Source organism: Bombyx mandarina, chromosome 21 (genome assembly GCF_030267445.1).
Source record: "Bombyx mandarina strain Sakado chromosome 21, ASM3026744v2".
In the NCBI taxonomy this organism is placed as follows: Eukaryota; Metazoa; Arthropoda; class Insecta; order Lepidoptera; family Bombycidae; genus Bombyx; species Bombyx mandarina.
The window spans coordinates 3,037,230-3,057,315 of record NC_143227.1 but is presented as its reverse complement, the minus strand read 5'-3'; the positions used below and the strand labels follow the sequence as shown (position 1 = coordinate 3,057,315).

The 20,086-nt window shown below is 36.9% G+C and overlaps 1 protein-coding gene across 3 annotated transcripts in view; it reads left to right on the top strand.

The window, feature by feature from the left end:
- Window positions 1–20,086, top strand: part of nAChRbeta2 (nicotinic acetylcholine receptor beta2) — a 41,512-nt gene that overhangs the window by 5,404 nt on the left and 16,022 nt on the right. The window contains exons 2-10 of one of the 3 annotated variants that reach the window (XM_089736536.1): window positions 3,791–3,892; window positions 7,242–7,435; window positions 8,087–8,215; window positions 8,934–9,095; window positions 9,896–10,052; window positions 10,772–10,899; window positions 12,020–12,195; window positions 16,442–16,594; window positions 19,325–19,440. In XM_089736536.1, the coding sequence (XP_089592662.1) occupies window positions 3,791–3,892; window positions 7,242–7,435; window positions 8,087–8,215; window positions 8,934–9,095; window positions 9,896–10,052; window positions 10,772–10,899; window positions 12,020–12,195; window positions 16,442–16,594; window positions 19,325–19,440 (1,317 nt within the window). Of the gene's footprint in view, window positions 1–3,790; window positions 3,893–6,118; window positions 6,272–7,241; window positions 7,436–8,086; window positions 8,216–8,933; window positions 9,096–9,895; window positions 10,053–10,771; window positions 10,900–12,019; window positions 12,196–12,700; window positions 12,877–16,441; window positions 16,595–19,324; window positions 19,441–20,086 lie in introns of those variants that run through there. The other 2 variants (XM_028176783.2, XM_028176774.2) reach the window with 2 other exon arrangements.

Genomic DNA, 20,086 nt, shown 5'->3' with positions numbered 1-20,086 from the left:
ATGCCGTTATAATACACAAGTGAATGAAGCGCTTCCGCGTATCTAATACAATGCGGTGCAACAGTTTTATGCATAGTGTCTCAAGTGAAAAATGATCGTTTCCGCATTTCGCGCTCGTCCGCAAAGTGTAAGTGCAATTGAACGATCCCCGACTCATCGGTCAATGTGGGTGACACGCCGTCTGTTACGTAGCATCCGAGTCGATTTTCATATCACCACTTAATAGTTTCACAATCACTGTGCTTACTGAGAGTTTTTTAACGTTTTCGATAGCGTAGATGTGAACTCAAATTTGTATGGAGTTGGAACAGCGCCCCTAGCGGCAAACGTAGGCAAATTTTCCAACTCCATACAAATATGAGTTAACTTTTACGCTATCGAGAACGTTACAAAACTCGTACCAAGCACACTGTTTAAAAGTCGAGAAATACTTTTGTGCACACAACGCGGCTGGCGCTGAGCCCACTGAGTTTCTCGCCGGATCTTCTCAGTGGGTTGCGTTTCCGATCCAGTGGTAGATTCTGCGAAGCACGGCTCTTGCTAGGGTTCGTGTTAGCAACGTCGTCAGTTTTGAGACCCGTGAGCTCACCTACTAGTTAAGGTTACGCTGAAATAGCCTCTCAAGGCTATCAGCATAGGTAGAAAAAAAAAGCGGCGCTGACGTGAACGGCGATGAGAACGGGCGGTTGTTTATTTAAAATACAGGTATATAACACGGTAGATACGTCCCTAAAATGTCCCGTGTTGTGCGAAACCATGTTATATGCGACTAGAAGCCAGGATAGTAATTTTTCTGAATGAAATACCTCAACTATGCCTGTATGTATTTTTTCATACATAAAAAATAAGCAGTAATATTTCGGTTATTTCCATAATTATATTGTGTGTTCGTAGTGTTGTATAATGTAATTTTGTATTATAAATATTTTTTAAACAAAAATCTCGCTATAGTGTTGTAGAAGGACTACCTGTACTGGTAATGTTATTGACATCTAAGTAGAGTATCATTTTTGATTGAGTAGTTCACGATCAATAGGTTGTATGTATCAAATTGAACGTCGTTGCTCTATTTGTGACGTAAAATTAGATATTAGTCTCAACCGCTTTGCGAATGTTCGTTTGAAAGGTACTTAATCTTCTAAGGTAAATTGACAAGTCGTGCTGTGAGATCAACTTAGGGTTCACATGAGATACAATACTGCGGAGAAGGCCTTAAAGTTAATCAAATGAAAAGATGATGAGACAGTGCAGTATTTGATGAGGATAAGACGTCGTCGTGGCCTAATAGATAAGAAGCACACTTGTATCAATAAATGCGACTATGTCAGTGATCGAACCCGCTTAGCCAGCTACTAAAATTATGAGGAAAAACGAGTACATATGTAGCACGATATCAAACGGACGGCTGGTAAACTGTGGATGGAAAAGGCCACAGGTAGAGAATATTGGGCATCTTTGGAGGAGGCCTTTACCCTCAAACAGAGGGGTTCACGCTAATCTTAACCAAAAACAAATCAAAGTTAGTTCAATAAAAAATTAAAATGGTAATAATAATAGAAAAAAAAAAATGTATAATGTAATAGTTACTTTTTTATGGGTGAAATAAAAGGCTTTTTATTTATTTATTTATTATGTAGCACGTGTTCAAGAATAATTCTCACGTTTAAGGAATAACAGACTTGTAGTAGAATAAAACCTGCAAAACTTATGAAATTTGGCGCAATAACTAATAGTAGGGTGTATTATGAGCCCGTGAGGGTAGGTACCGTCGCTCTGCCTACTTCTACCGCGACGAAGCCAAGCGTTCCATCTTCAACACAAGCCTTGATAGTAAATAAAAAATTTGATATTAAATTAAAATAAATTAATTATTTAAATTAAGATCCAGTCTTCATTTAATACAGCCAATGCAATAAAAAGAAAAGAAATAGGTGTAATTAGAGAGAGAGAGTAGCATATCTGTTATATAAAAATTGTATTGTTATACCGTTAATTCTTCTGACGTGACATATTTGTTCTTTATTCAAATAGTCGGGAATCACGTAACACAGCTTAATAAACGGTTAACAGTCCTTTGATTGACACAAACATTGTGGGCAGCTCTCTTCCTTATACGAAACCAGGAAGATATGGCTATTATGTCCCGATGCTTCCTAGTTTAGAACGAATTATATAGTTACCGCGCAGTTTAAGTACTTATACTAGGGAATAGGGCTCTTGTGAATGTGCCATTTTTGTATTTGACAAATGAACTGAACTGTATTTCTGTAGCGTTGTAATGAGAAAAAAAAAACATTATAATTAGTTACGCATAAAATACACGTATTGGGTTTGAATTAAAAATAATGTTTCATTAATTTACAATTATAGTATTTGTGTAGGGTAGCAGTAAGGAAAAATAATAATGATTATGTACTTATATTATTATATAAAAATACACGAATAAGTCGGAAGTCGTCGTGGCCTAAAGGATAAGACGTCCGGTGCATTCGTTTCGAGCGATGCAGCGGTGTTCGAATCCCGCAGGCGCGTACCAATATTTCTAATGGAATACGTATTGACAAATGTTCACGATTGACTTCCACGGTGAAGGAATAACATCGTGTAATAAAAATAAAATCCACAAAATTATAATTTGCGTAATTACTAGTGGTAGGACCTCTTGTGAGTCCGCATCGCTAGGTATCACCACCCTGCCTATTTCTGCCGTGAGGCAGTAATGCGTTTCGGTTTGAAGGGTGGGGCAACCGTTGTAACCATACTGGGACCTTAGAACTTATATTTCAAGGTGGGTGGCGCATTTACGTTGTAGATGTCTATGGGCTCCAGTAACCAGCAACACCAGGTGGGCTGTGGGCTCGTCCACCCATCTAAGCAAAAAAATATATATATAACAATGTTTTATTTGTTTTTTTGTTTTTATTTTATTTAATTTATTTTATATTATTTTTGTAATCAAAACTAGTGGTAAAGTTCATTTATAGTTGTATTCGTGTTTTTTTCCTACCTAAACGTTGATACCCTGACGGGTTATTCCAACAACTGGCGGACGGTTAGCCCTAGCAAGAGCAGTGCTCTGCTGAATCCACCACCGGATCGGAATCGCGATCCAATAAGAAGATCCGGCGAGAAACTCAGTGGGCTGTGTCTATGGGCTAGATTGCAGGTCGTTCTCTTGGGGTTGGGTGGGGTGCCTAAAATCACCGAGAGTGAACCATGAGGACGAGCTCAGAGTGACGGCGGCTTTTCACTGTCCTGTCGCCTGGCTTGGATATGTAGTTAGAGGCGGTAACGATAAGGGATTAATTTTGTTGCGTGTTGCTTTTTGGAAGTAAAGTTCTGACGCTGTCTTTAGATACTTTAGTTTCCAATACATTTTGATCCGTTACCAAGAAACCAGTTATGGAAACTTTAATCGAAACTTCGAAAATAATAAACACGATTTTAAACGAAAATAAAAGGTAGTTTTGTTTTTTTAATTTAATACTATAATATAATAATAAGTTATTTAGTGAAGTAAAAGTCGTAGTTTTTTTGCCCGTTAAATTAGTATTTTCCGGCAGGTCTTTTGTACCATTCATATTTCGAGTACCGTTGTTCCCGAGGTTGAAGTTTTAGGAGTTAATCCAATAGGATTTACTGCTATTCCGCCATTTACACCTGGACGTAAGACTGCTCCGCGTCAGAAATAGCCAGGATGGCGGTATTTATTGCGCAACGCGGTCCCGCTGATATGAAAACAAATATTTAGAAGACTTATAAAAGTAAGATTCTTTGCTTTTGATTTCAGAACTGAAAATGGTGCAGGAGAAAGTAATAATCGTCCGGAGGGTTCCCAACACTTTCTACTATCCGTACAGCTTGTGGCCTATGCCCAAGTTTCAAATCAAAGGTTCGAGTTAAGAAGATGTAGTTTCACAAGAACAGAAGTCAAGCCAGTGCCGCAATGTGTTGACTCTCAATAAAAAAATATTAACTTTATTTTATTACAAAACAATAGATCCCCCGATCTGATTTTTTAATATCTAAGGAGAAATGTAGTAATAAATTCAGATTGATTCTAGTAGATGACCAGATAAACAAATAGAATAATATAAATGGTGCTAAATGTTTACAGGAGCCCATAGTAATTGTAATGTAAATGTCCCGGTTATCAATCGGAGCGCATGACTCCATTGTGGTAGAAATATACTAACCGTTTTAACTGCTGGTAGGACCTCTCATGAGTCCGCACGGGTAGGTACCACCACCCTGCCTATTTCTGCCGTGAAGCAGTAATGCGTTGCCAAAACGTAATGTTGTAAATGCGTGCGACAGCCGTTGTAACTATACTAAGACCTTAGAACTCATATTTCAAGGTAGGTGCCGGTATTTACGTTGTAGATCTCTATGGGCTCCAGTAACCACTTAACACCAGATGGCCTGTGAGCTCGTCTATCCATCTAAGAAAAAGAAAAAAAAAACACCAGGTGGCCTGTGAGCTCGTCCAGCCATCTAAGCAATAAAAATATAAAAAACCTGTGCCGGCTAATAATGCTCTTTAAAAACACTAAATGCTCTCTGATGATCTGTATTTGGTGGTTTAATGCACAGAGTATACTTACGGCGGCGAATTCCAAAATCGTTTTCTAAAGCAGCTATGGCTATGGGGCGTTGTAAAGCCACCAGTGTGTATTGAACATTGATCAATGAAAATTATTTTGTGGTTACAGACGACGAAGAATCCCACGAGACATTCCAAAAAAAAAGAAAGATCCCATCATGGACGCGAAGCAACGAAAGATAGCCGACGTGTACTCGAAGAGGCGCTACTATGGGATGGTCGGCTCATTAATTTATTGGATGAATCTATTCCAGTTCTAAGTGAAATTGGATTATAAAAAAGAATTGTTCAAATTGTTTATTTCCTAAATTTAATGATCGCGTTCCTTCGATATCTTTGGTTGGAATTTAAATTTTATGTTAATCAAGACCTATAATGGCAAGAAAAGCAAAGAGTCTGGTTGTGGGGTTAATTGTCGAATAATGAGAAAGTATGTCAAAATTGCTTTATGACGTCATCGCTATTGTGATGCGGGTGTGCGAAAAGGATAGTAAGATGTAGTCATTACCTACGCATTCACTCTACCTTGAACTCTCCTTGATACTCCATGGCTCACTGGTTACCAGGTTTCGAGGTTCTAAACAGTACATTAGCGATGATGATATTAATTTATCCCTAATGGGAAAGGCAAAGGACTTTAGTCCATACAGCCAGGTCTTGTTCTCGGTAATAATTGGAGAATTTTGGTAGTTTTAAAGGCGGAAGCCACGTCTTCATTGTTCTTGACAGTACATTAGCTTTCTCTCCTGTCAAAGGGAAAAAGTCGATTGGTTGCCATATTTTGATGTTTTTTTTTTATATTGTGGTATTTTTGATGGCTTTTCAGCTTCAATATAAATATGTGTTAACGTAATCTGTTTTTAGGAAATAACATTATTATGTTCGATAAAAATGTAATAATAATTTTAGTATGCATTTAGAATAAAATTAATTTGTGTATTGCATTGCACTTTATTGTACTGCATTCCATTACATTTTGTCGAAAAGAAGAGCTCCGTAAGAACAGCATTGTGAGGTATTTTTTTTTTTTTTTTTTTTTATTGGTATACGTAATTAATTTTGAAGCGAATTGTTGATTGATTATTCGACATAATTCCCCTTGCCACATTATAATCAAAGTACATATTACTTTTTGATTCGTATTCTTGTCATTATAGATTTTGGGATAGCATAGCTTATTGATATAGTTCATCGCACTATCGATTAAGGGTATATTGAAACCGTATGCGTGTGAAACTTAGCTTAATTATATTTTGAAACTATGTATGACTATTGTTAAAATATAATAAAATGAAGTTCATTTATTTGCTGTAGTGGCTCGCGTGTCACCCACAACAACGGTTCTATTCGACCCGACGCGCAAATGTCATTTTGTATGTTAAATTTGTATTCTAAAATAAAATGAATAATGCGAAAAATTGGTTTTATTATAATTTTATAACAGCGCCATCTATCGGCACACAAACGAACGAATAGTTCAGAATAATTCCGCTGCAAGATTTATGTACTTGGTCTGCGTAGCGTATCGATTTGTGGAGACTACGAAATTCATTCTATTGCCTACGTTTGTGGGCAATACGTGTAAACATGTTTCGGTAATTAAAACAGAAAAAAAAATGAATTTCAAACTTTGTTTATTGATCTTGGTCGTTTATAAGGGCACTGAAGGTAAGCAAGATTCCATAAAATCTTTCCAAATGCTATTTTTCTTATTACAATATTGCTATTGGCTATTTATAATCCACTAATCTTTAATTTGGAATAGTATCTCAACAGTCTCATAAATCGGGAGATAGGTTTGGATGAATAATTTTAATTTGAATCTAAATATACGTAATCTATTAATGGCATAATCTTAAAAGTAGGGCGCAGTTGAATTTTCTTTTGCGGAACATCACTCTTACAATAAGTGGTTATAAATGCAATAAAATGAGACAATGGTGAAACTGGAAAGGCGTCGGGGTCACAAGTAATCCTGCAATACTAAAAAAAAAGAATGAGGCTGGTATTTTTTTTATAATTCGGTTCAATTCGTTTCTATTAGTGGTATTCTAAGCCTGAACGGCTACCACGATCCTGCTTGATTCTGCCGCGAAGCTGTCGGCCGTTTCGGTTAAAAGGGGCGGGGTCCAGATTAAATCTGTACAATTTAACTAAGGCTTCTACTTGATGTCTTAAAACTAGTCGCTACTTTCAAGATGTGTTAGTGACATCTTAACATTTGGTGGGCCGTAAGCTCATTCATCCATCTACGTAATCTTAAAACTTTCATTACTACAGTTTATGGTTCAATTTAATGTTACTGCCTTTTTGTCGACGATTGTTTGACAAGGTCTCATTAGTCCTACACAGATATTATCTACTACCGCAATTAATGTATGGGATTCTCAACATCATTGGACTAACTACTTAATTAGCTTAAGAAACCGGAATTATTGATTCGCTGCGTAAATATCGTGGTACTCAGGACGATGTTCTAATGCACGCTCGTACGTATCATTACCTCAAGACATCACACCGTTAGCCCTTTGTATGACAAAAGGGGTTTTTCTATTGACCTACAAAAATCTTACATTGAATATTAGACACATCGATCGATGATTAGACACGATATTCTCAAACTGCTTAATTTTTCCAGCTGTTAAACTGCTCGAAGCGAATCCTGATGTAAAACGCCTTTACGATGATCTACTTAGCAACTACAATCGGTTGATTCGACCTGTCACTAATGTCAGCGACATATTGACAGTGAGGCTTGGGCTGAAGCTTTCGCAGCTGATGGAGGTTAACCTGAAAAATCAGGTCATGACTACTAACCTTTGGGTGGAGCAGGTGAGACTGTTAGATTAATACTATAATAAAGATAATAAAATCTACCAGTGAATAAATATTCGTCACGTTCTGATTTTAGTGCCAAGAAAGCTACGAATTGGTTATCTTTGTTTTATATTCTTTATATTATTACCTCTTGGCTAGTAGCCTAAAGGGCTATTCCAACTACACATTGACTGGTAGGTGACCTCACACACTCTATCTGAGAGAGTGGCTATCACAGCCCTAACGGTGGCCATAGATAAGAGGGTTATCGTATCGCGCCGCTTTTTCAAAGTAGCGTTCTGACGCTGATATTTATTGTAGTTTAAATGAAATCGTCCCATCCAGTCTAAGTTAAGCAGGCCGTCTTGAGCAGTGAGGTCAAATCACGGTTATATTAAAACAAATTTCTTTTGAGAGCATTTATTGAAAAAATCAGTCAAGGAATTTATGTCGGAAAACCTCCAAATTAGCTTAGTTTTCCCGTTGGCCTCTGTAATGGCTTTCAAAACTCTTCGTTACCCAATTCATGTATAAAGTAGCTCTATGCACAAATCGAAAACATGAAACTCATAAACACTGTTCAAGAAAGCAACGTAACAAAAACGTTAATGTTTTAAACGAGGAAGTGCTGCGAACTTATTGTAATTTCATTGTCGTGTTTTTCAGAAATGGTTTGACTATAAATTGCAATGGAACCCAGACGACTACGGAGGAGTGGAAATGCTGTACGTACCGTCGGAGCACATTTGGTTGCCTGACATCGTGCTCTACAACAACTGGGATGGTAATTATGAAGTGAGTTTGAATTTCGATCGCCTTATCACATATATTTTGATAGACTATTTCTGTTCGAATTCTGGGTTAGTTTTTGTTTATACATTATGTTTCTGGTATCTATTGTGTTGTAGAAATATCATACTTGGACCCGATGAATGTGTTTAGCATTGTTGTGATTGGTCAGTGTGGATAATTTTGGCTTTATAAAAAATTATAGTTATCATAAAGATATTTTTAAAAAAATGGTGAGTTTCAAATGAAGTTCGTTTATTTGGAATTATAATCCTGGTTCTATATACTTACTAATAGTTGGACGATCTTAACCGAACACAGTTAGGTACTCGTCCATTAAGCTATCGATCATCGAAATTTTCATCATACACAACTAGTTGACCCGGCAGATTTCGTAGTGCCTCAATCGATAAATAAAAGACCTAAACTTTTGTATAAAATAAACTTAAAACAAACAAAATGTATCGGTCCGACGGGAGACACATCAAAGGAAAAACAAAATTGTTATTTTTATTTAATTCCGAGCATTTTAAACATTTTAAACCTTCTCTGGACTTCTACAAATAATTCAAGACCAAAATTAGCCAAATCGGTCCAGCCGTTCTCGAGTTTTAGCGAGACTAGCGAACAGCAATTCATTTTTATATATATAGATTTCCTCGCTTACAAGAAACTCAACGATTTTCTAAACGCAATAAGTAACCATTGACAAATTTTGTTTCAGGTAACTTTAATGACCAAAGCAACCTTGAAGTACACCGGCGAAGTGAACTGGAAGCCGCCAGCGATCTACAAATCCTCCTGCGAGATCAATGTCGAGTACTTTCCATTTGATGAACAAACATGCTTCATGAAATTTGGTTCTTGGACCTATAATGGAGCTCAGGTACATTTTGGATGAATTGAATCCAATTCTACCTTTTTATTACATGGGTGGACGGGGTCATGACCTGGTATTGAGTAGTTAAGGAAGCTTATCGACATCTACAACTTAAATGCCGATGAGTTCTAAATCTAATTTCTATAGTATAGCGGCTTCTTCAGCTTTAAGCTGAAAGTATATACATGGTGGTGGTACCTACCCGTGCGGCCCCAGTAGATGCTCTATCGTCAGTAATCGTACTTAGTATTCTTATTTCTATTTTGTATAAATAGGCGCCGTGGCCTAAGAGATAAGATGTCCGGTGCATTCGTGTTGAGCGATGCACCAGTGTTCGAATCCCAGGCGGGTACCAATTTTTCTAATGAAATACGTACTCAACAAATGTTCACGATTGACTTCCACGGTTAAGGAATAACATCGTGTAATAAAAATCAAACCCGCAAAATTATAATTTGCGTAATTACTAGTGGCAGGACCTCTTGTGAGTCCGCACGGGTAGGTACCACCACCCTGCCTATTTCTGCCGTGAAGCAGTAATGCGTTTCGGTTTGAAGAGTGGGGCAGCTGTTTTAACTATACTTGAGACCTTAGAACTTATATCTCAAGGTGGGTGGCGGCATTTACGTCTTAGATGTCTATGGGCTCCAGTAACCACTTAACACCAGGTGGGTTGTGAGCTCGTCCATCCATCAAAGCTATAAAAAAAAAGATAGGGTGGTGGTTCCTAGTCATGCGTCCACAACAAGCCCAACCTACCTACCCACTTTTTACTATTTTCACCTCTTGTTTTTGTTGATATTCAGGTCGACCTCAAACATATGGACCAGTCTTCCGGAAGCAGTCTAGTTCACGTCGGTATTGATCTAAGCGAGTTTTATTTGTCAGTGGAGTGGGATATACTTGAAGTACCGGCTACGAGGAACGAAGAGTACTACCCTTGTTGCCCCGAGCCTTTTTCAGGTGAGAACTACCACATTAATTATAAGCAATAAATTATATTAACACGCTTTTATTAGCTTCAGACGTATGTATGTTAGTATGTAACGGAATTTTTTAAACATGATTTTGACCCTCTTCAAAACGTCGGATTAACTCGAAATTTGGTACACTTATTGAGTATACTTATTGAGAACCGATGACAATTCAATATTAAAATAAAGTTGAAAAAAAATTATTGAAAAAATTGAAATTCAACTAAAAAATGAAAAATAAATAATAGTTTAAAGAAACGAACAAAATACGCTTTTATAGAAAATCCAACTAAAAAATAGAAAATAAATTTTAATAAATTTGAATTAAAAATAGTGTAAGAAAAAATGATTTTATTGTAAAAAAAGCGTGGGGTGCTTTTCAGGATATTATCAAAATAACCATTCTACTCATGTCTGTTCATAAAATATTTATAACTACTGAAACCCACGCACCATGAATTTTCTGTAAAAGCGTATTTTGTTAGTTTTTTAAAACTATTATTTATTTTAGGACACCTTTCATTTGGTCATTAACAGAACGGAAAAAACATGTGATATAAAATAATATCATGAAATCTAAAAGGTCTCTGCTCCGATCAATCGAAACAAGTTCCAAGTATATAAAGAAGTTAGATGTAGTTGATAAATATACCGCCGTTTTGGGTTTCTTTTTTTGTTGACTTAATCTGACAAAATTTTAAATTTCAGACATTACATTCAAACTGACGATGCGCAGAAAAACATTGTTCTATACCGTCAATTTGATTATACCCTGTGTGGGTTTGACGTTCTTGACTGTCTTAGTTTTCTATCTACCCTCGGATTCGGGTGAGAAGGTCAGTGAACTTACATTATTTATTCCCTGAGTGACGAGTGTCTAGAATCATTAAGTGACCAATGTTCTGTCATGAATAAAACTTAACAATCTACTCTCTAAATATTTATAGATCGAATGAAAGTATTGAAAAGAAATTGTTAATGTTTATGTTAATGTTTTTAGTGAAAATGACAGAATGTTAAAACATTTTCTGAAAATAAATTTGCTTTCGATGTAACATCGTGAATGGGATATTCAGGGCATGTTCTCATTAGATCGACAGTCATCCTTTTTATCTCCACGATCCATCTTTGAGTCATCCTTAGTCTTTTTTGATTGTGCTAGTTGGCTGTGTGATTGTGTTAGAGTCATCAAAATTATTATTGTCTTTCCACTGAATGAAAATAAATCTGTTACGCCATTTATATACGTTTACTTCTGTTTAATGTACAATGTATTTTTCGTTATGATCCCGTTTTGATACTATTTTATAACAAATTTCGTTTTGATCAACCCTCTAAAAAAATCTACGCATGTGTGTGAATTCTACTTACCTCTCAACTTATTCTGCATTATGTGTAATTGGATTTAAAAAAATAAACTATTTCAAATTTTACCAAATAGTTTGTGTTCCCTTGTCCCTTAGATTTTAGATGAAACAGATTTGTTTTTGTACATACACGCCTTCAACACATCGACCGAAATAAATGGAGATATCTTTCAAAATTTTACCGTAGATACAATTCAGTATGTATAGAATGAATAACTACACATTTCGATTTATGAATTAACACATTTATGAATAGCTTGCATGGAAAATTTTGTAGTGAACAAATGATCACTGATTGGCATTAAAACGCGTCTAACACGTGCGACTTTATGATAAGTGGAAAGACAATTGACACGATTGGCCGGATTTTTGTGGTACTGGTTTTTTTAAATCTACCCACAACTATGTACTAGTATACGTAATTTGTGAATATCACTAATATTTGTTGAGTGAGAGCGCATAATTTAAGGAAACATTAAAGGTATTAGCTGGAAAGTTACTTTTTGACGCATCGTACTTAAATGAAACCAGTGCACAAAATCTAACACTACTAAGCGACAGTAACTCAAAAGAGACTTCTCTTCCCTAGATTTCGCTCTGCATCTCCATCCTGGTGTCCCTCACTGTGTTCTTCCTCGGTTTGGCCGAGATCATCCCGCCAACATCCCTGGCAATCCCATTGCTCGGGAAATATCTTCTATTCACCATGATACTCGTCTCGCTCAGCGTATTGGTCACTGTGTGCATAGTAAACGTGCATTTCAGGTAAATAACATAGCTCGCTGTCCGACGCGGGCTGCACGAATGGATTGAGGACATAGAGTTTTTTTGAGGGCAAATTAAGCCTCTATTCATCGAGGATGTCAGAAATTAACATCCTTACTCATTACATATCTCAAAGACGCGATGTTTACTTTCCAATATAAAAACATCAGTCAATAGAACAGTGCTCTATTTTAAAAGTAGATAGCCTACATATTGATTTATATCGTTACAATTAATGTACATGAAATGTCAATAATTATTGGCTTTAGTTTAATTTCTGGTGTGATCAATCAATCATTTATAATTGATGCATTGTTCTTTTGTTTCGTTAGTTTAATTAGAACTTCAACTAGTGATGAACGAAATAAATTACAATACAATATTAGAACTTTATAGTCGAATCTAAACGGGATCCTCAATGAATTTAATGTTATCATCCGAAAGTCCTGACCCCGCAGCAGCATCGGGTCGTGCAGCGAGCAAATTTCTTATTTCTCTCTCGTAGATATCATTAAGCATCTCGATCCTGGTGTCATTGACGGTGTTTTTCCTGCTCCTTGCCGAGATAATACCGCCCACATCGCTGGCGATACCACTTTTAGGAAAATATTTGCTGTTCACAATGATCTTGGTGTCGCTAAGCGTTTGGATGACTGTCTGCGTGCTAAACGTGCATTTTAGGTAAGGTTGTGTAGAAGCTGTATATATTATGTGCGCGCCGGCTTGCAGACAACGTGAGGAGGTAGCACGTCTATGGTATTACCCATAGACACGGCGGTGTTTCTCACCGGATCTTCTCAGTGGGTCGCGATTCCGATCTGGTGGAAGATTCTGCGAAACACTGCTCTTGCTAAAGCTAGTGTTAGCAAATTATCTCAGGTTGAGTCCGAGAGCTCACCTACCCGTCTGGGCGTAGCAGGAATAGCCTCTTAAGCTACCATCGAATAGGTAGGATTTTTTTTATTAAATGATTAAATAGAAAAATAGGATAAAATATTGAAATCAAAACACACCTTTTACAGTACAATGAACGAAACTAATTAGACAAATAGTATTTTATAAATTAAATTTGAAATTATTTATTAAGCTAACTGTACCTACTGGTGGTAGGACCTCTTGTAAGTCCGCGCGGGTAGGTGCCTATTTCTGCCGTGAAGCAGTAATGCGTTTCGGTTTGAAGGGTGAAGCAGCCGTTGTAACTATACTGAGACCTTAGAACTTATATCTCAAGGTGGGTGACGCAGTTATGTCGTAGATATCTATGGGCACCAGTAACCGCTTCACACCAGGTGGGCTGTGAGCTCGTCCACTCATCTAAGTAATAAAAAAAAAAAAAAAAAAACTTTTGGGCTTAATTGGTGATCAGGTGTTAAGTGGTAATTGAAATTAATATACATTACGGAATGAATATCGCGTACAGTAAGAAATGCAGTCAGTCCTACAATTGATTAAATTATAAATTGTATTGTATAACGGTTATCACACGTTACAATTCGAAACACATGACTGCTTCGCGGCATGAGGCCGACGATGAAACAAATCGCTTTCGTTGCTGACGGTACTTCATCAGGACTCGGCTTATTGAAGTGAGAGTTGTAGTGTATACATCGGCGTCGAGGTCTGGTGTGTTCATAGTGAAAGGATGCGATTATGCCGGAATTAGAATCCTACGGCAGGTATCATTATTCTGAGTAAAAACGTATAAGCATTATGAAGGGAAAAAAAAGTGTGGCAATCGGGAACTTCCATGGTAAAGCTATTGCATAGCATTATTAAAACAATAATAATAAAATAAGGCCACGCTATATTTATAAACATTAACAAAAGCAAAACAGACACCTTCACACTCATAGGCTAGACCGCGCGAGAGAGAGATGGGCAGACTTTTCATGATGCGTATGCAGTGCGTTGTCACGCCGCGCGCTTATTCACAAACACTCCACAAGCGCAACATGTTAATGTGTTGAACGCGAGCTAGTAACGCTAGTAGGCGGAGTGGGGGTGTTAGGTTTTTTCCCCATTACGGAATTTCTTGATTCGGTCGCCGCCATAAAAGCTATGCAATAGCTTAAAAAACATATGTGCAATTCACATGTGGTAGAAGTAAAACCTTCAAAAATGTTGTTTTTAAGATAATGAGACGAATGTAAAATTTCGAGAAGAGGATATTTGTAAGTTTTAGTAATGATTATAGTGATATTATAAAGTTTATTAATTATTTCATATTTTATTCGTGTATATTACATAAATTTATTCAGAATGTATTAATTACGAATATTAGGTACGAAGCAGAGCACAAAGAGATGAAACTCTGTATAATGCTTCCTATCTCATTTTCTCCCACGTTAAATCTTATGAATTTATGAGTCCGTCTCTTTTTAATGTCACTTTTTCGTTTCATTGCCTTTCAAATCACAACAATGCAAAAGAATTTACTGGTGGTAGGACGTCTTGTGAGTCCGCACGGGTAGGTACCACCACCCTGCCTATTTCTGCCGTGAAGCAGTAATGCATTCGGTTTGAAGGGTAGGGCAGCCGTTGTAACTATACTTGAGACCTTAGAACTTATATCTCAAGGTGGGTGGCGCATTTACGTTGTGGATGTCCATGGGCTCCAGTAACCATTTAACACCAAGGCTGTCCACCCAACTAAGCAATAAAAAAAAAAAGTTGTCACTTTAGAACTTTTGCGTGAGCCCACCCTAGATGCAATAATACGTTTCAATTGAAAATGACATTTGGACTAAAGCGAAAGCCTGCGTACAACATTGGCTTGCATCTGGTGGGTTTAATTTAAAGCAGTAAATAATTCACCTACTACATACTCGGAGCGTTATCGCGTCGACAACACACAATAGACGAAATAGATTTATGCTGTTCCCGCCTGTATTTCCATAAAACGATCGCTTATACCGCCAACAATGCTGGACGCAATGCCGACCCGATGCGGTTCTGAACAAGACGTATTTATTATATTACTCTGAGAATTCAAAAGATTAAGAGTTTTATCACGGCACATATCATCTTTTCGCATTAAAAGTGTACAATTTCCAAATATATTCGAAATTGAGTTAATATGCGGAATCATCTGGTATCACCAGTATTTTCTCATAAATACTGTCAAAAGAGCGTAGTTAAGTTTTTTTTTTTTTTAGTTTACCTATGTTTGGCTACTATTAACAAAATTAATAAATAATTTTATCTTACTTTAAAGGACAGCTAATGTCTTGTAACTGGTAAAAAAAACATTAAGAACTAAGAAAAATTATCGTTTATTTCTTATATTACATATAGCAACACTGGCGTTTTATTGGACATTGGTTTGATTTTTTGGCGGGAACGCGGGAAATTTATTTAATACGCGCAGTTTTTTGTTTTGTCAATCTAATACTTTTTCGAGCTCACAAATGTAATTAATGCTCAAGTGCGAGACTAAGAAAATTAAATATAATTGCCATACGTGGTTTTTCGGATTCTTCCAAAAAGTTCAATGATAATAAATACCCAACATTTTTATGAACCTTATTATATTACTTTTTATTGTATCTCTCAAACACGTAAACGGTTATGTTGGACATAATAATAAGCTAATAAAGTAGAGATTAATCCGTAGCATAGTTTTAATTATTATTTAATTTTATTTCACTACAATTCAGATTATATATATTCGTAGAAAAAAGTATGTAATTATTGAGAGTTGACTAAGGGAATAGAATTTAAGCCAATAAATAATATAAAACCGTTTGAATACCGATATAGTCTTATAGCTTGACAAAGATACACCGGGCGGCTATGCTTGAAGCCATGACGTCATCGAAGTACCTTGGACGTTGGCGATTCGCCTTTCCGCATTTACTTGTTACTTTGAACAGCTTTTGTTATTTTAGGAAAAGTTTACATAGATGACTAACTCGTTAAATAAGATCATATTTTGAATTAACAGCGTCTTCGTCGAACCCGTCGCTAGCGACGAAGGGCTCGACGAGTGAATCACACCACAGACACAGCCCACTGAGTTTCTCGCCGGATCGTCTCAGTGGGTCGCGTTTCCGATCCGGTGGTAGATTCTGCGAAGCACTGCTCTTGCTAGAGTCAGTGTTTAGCATCACTCCGGTTTGAGCCCCGTGAGCTCACCTACTAGCTAAGGTTACGCTGAAATAGCCTCTCAAGGAAATAGCCTATCAAGCTTAGGCAGGAAAAAAAATAGAAATTAAAAATGAAAATTTTTACAAATTATTCTCACTAGGTCTCCGTCAACGCACACAATGTCGCCGTGGATGAAGAAGTTATTCCTTCAGCTGATGCCCAAACTCTTGATGATGAGGAGGACGAAGTACTCGCTTCCAGACTACGATGACACGTTCGTATCTAATGGATACACCAACGAATTGGAAATGAGGTGAGCAAATGTCTCATATTGACATTGTCATGCGATTGTGGCTTCGGTCTTCTTTTGGTCGGAGTTGAATGAACGGGTCATCCGCCCGTTTAACAATTAATTGTATTGCTCTTCCATCTAAGCGTCCACTGCAGGCTCTATTAAGGAAATACCGCGTAGGCTGGAGATTGGAATCTTCTCTTTCTTTCTCTCTCTTTTTTATAGACTTATCCAGTTCGACGAACAGAAAAAAAAACAATTTATCGAAGAATGTAACGAAAAAACAAAAACAAAACATTTTTTTTTATAATATTTTATATAATATGTATTTTATGTTGCCACGGTAGTCAGCCCGTTAGCGTTGTGAACACTGATTTTCCAACGTAAGCCAATGAAGGAAACAATCTAATCATTATTTTCAACGTAGCATCTTTTCATCTAACCTTGACTTTCATAAAGTACTGATTACTTACTTTTAATGTCTCGCGAAAGTCTATAACAACAGTATTAAGTTTCATTAAGTTAAAGTTATGGCTAAGTAAAGCACAATCCCGGGGCTTAACAGGCTTTAGGCATTTAACGCTTCCATTTAATGCTTTTTAATGTTTGGCCGTAAAACAAAGTTTCAGATTACAAGTGAAATTATGGAAATGAAAATTTAAGATGTTACTTTGCGAATTGAAATGTGTATTTGAGTAACGCGACTGTGTAACTAGAGTATACGCAGGAAAGTAAAGTTTATTAAGTAATTAATGAAATTTGGAAGGAGGGGAGAAACTGTAGTGTGTAAGTTAGTAGTAAGTCAGTCAGAAATATAGCGTTGTGCAATTAAGACGTGCATTTTATTATATCCCGCGAACCCCGCACACCGCATGGCGACCCTAGCCAGTCGTGCGATAAAAATCGCCGCGTGCACATGCACAGTTATATACGCACTTGCACCGTAATATCCGTTCGATATAAACGAAATAAAATGGGAAAATCATACTCGAAACAAGAAGAAAAAGAAGTCATTATAACACAAAACGCGGCTGCTGGAGAAAATAGCGCAACAGCAATCAGGGAAGATCATATACACACAAATAATATCCTATTAGGCACCCTAGTAACCATCGTCGGGCTGGTGATTTTAATAATTCTACTTAAAAATTATAAAAAGTGCATGAAAAAATGGATGCGCAAGGAGATACGCAATGAGATGTTCCAGCGAGTACAAGCAAGATGGACAAGGCGTGAGCAGACTAAGGCGTCCGGAGACGAGGAAGCTGCCATCTGAATAAGTGAATTAGTGCAGTGAAAAAAAAAAAAAAAAAAGGACCACGAATAAACATATTAAAGAATGTTAGAAGAATTGTCGACAAAGATGAAAAGACTATCATATTAAATGATTTTCATTTGCTGCCAACGAGTGGACACGCGGGTGTCCGTCGTATGGTTAATAATATAAAACGAAAATATTACTGGCCAGGTCTAGAGAATAGCGTTAAAGAGTATGTTAGAAAGTGTAGTACATGTCAGAAAATGAAATACTCTAAAAACATTAAGGAACCAATGATTATCACAACAACAGCCAATACCGCATTTGAAAAAATTTATCTCGATATTGTCGGACCCATGGACACTGACGTCGAAGGATACAATTACATTCTCACAATTCAATGCGAACTTACTAAATACATCGAAGCGTTCCCGCTACAACGTAAAGACACGGTAAGTGTGGCTAAGGTTTTTGTAAATAATTTTATACTTCGTTATGGAATACCTAAGGTCATAACTACTGATCGAGGAGCGGAGTTTACTTCAAAAACAATGGAAGAGGTATGTAAATTGTTATACATAACTAAGTTACACTCGACCGCTTATCATCACCAATCTATAGGTAGTTTGGAAAATATGCATAAACACCTTGCCGCTTTCTTGAGAATACAGTGCGATGGACAGCCAGAAACATGGAGTCACTGGCTCCAGTATTGGTGTTTTGCCTATAATACGTCTGTACACACATCTACAAAATATACACCTTTCGAATTAGTGTTCGGAAAACAATGTAACATCCCTAGTAATTTAAGAGATACAGTGGATCCACTATATAATCCAGATAATTATATGTTAGAATTAAGATATAGATTACAGATGTCGCAAAGAGATGCGAAACAACAATTGTTAGATAATAAGTTAAATAGGAAATATAATTACGATAAAAATGTTAACAGTGTTAGTTATAATAAAGATGACTTAGTCTTAATTAAGAATGAAACAGGAAATAAATTAACAGAATTATACAAAGGACCATATTCAGTGATAGAAGATTTAGGAACTAATGTAAAGATTTATATCAATGGAAAATGTGACATTATCCATAAAAATCGAACGAAACCTTATATATAATATAAAATTAAACTACAGTGTGTGATTTATAGATATATAAAAAAAAAAAAATATTTCTTAATTATTATTTTTTTTCTTTTTTAAATAACCCCGGTGGTGTAGTGTGTAAGTTAGTAGTAAGTCAGTCAGAAATATAGCGTTGTGCAATTAAGACGTGCATTTTATTATATCCCGCGAACCCCGCACACCGCAAAACAATACAGGGGTTAAGTGAAAATGGATTTCATAGATATCATAACGTGAATGTTGTCTTGAGACATGAGGGTTAATTGCCAATTACATTATAGAAAATCTGTCCAAGCCTTGGAACTGAAAATTTATGTATGGTGACAATGGTGGAATTAATATAAATTTTTTGAACAGTCGAGATAGTTTGACTGACGCTTTCGGAGATTCGAAATGTGACAACGGAGATTACCGCAAGTCCCCTGCTCCTGAAGACGACATGATGGGAGCCAGCGCTCACCAGAGACCTTCAGGTATGTTATGTTCTTGTGAGTGCCGAGCCCAAATCAAAGATTTACTTGATCTTGTTTTGTCCATTAGAGGGGTAGTGGCAAATATTTATTTGTAGCCTTCCAATTTAATTGGTTTTGCCTTCGAAGCCAGATTTTTTTTTTTTATTGCTTAGATGTGTGGACGAGCTCACAGCCCACCTGGTGTTAAGTGGTTACTGGAGCCCATATACATCTACAACGTAAATGCGCCACACACCTTGAGATATAGTTCTAAGGTCTCAGTATAGTCACAACGGCTGCCCCACCCTTCAAACCGAAACGCATTACTGCTTCACGGCAGAAATAGGCGGGGCGGTGGTACCTACCCGTGCGGACTCACAAGAGGTCCTACCACCAGTAATTACGCAAATTATAATTTTGCGGGTTTGATTTTTACTGCACGATGTTATTCCTTCACCGTGGAAGTCAATCGTGAACATTTGTTGAGTATGTATTTCATTAGAAAAATTGGTACCCGCCAGCGAGATTCGAACACCGGTGCATCGCTCGATACGAATGCACCGGACGTTTTACCTTTAGGCCACAACGACTTATGAAACATTAACATTCGGCTTGGCGATCTGGTATACGTCTATGGGTATAAGCAAAATCCTGCATTAGCATCTCA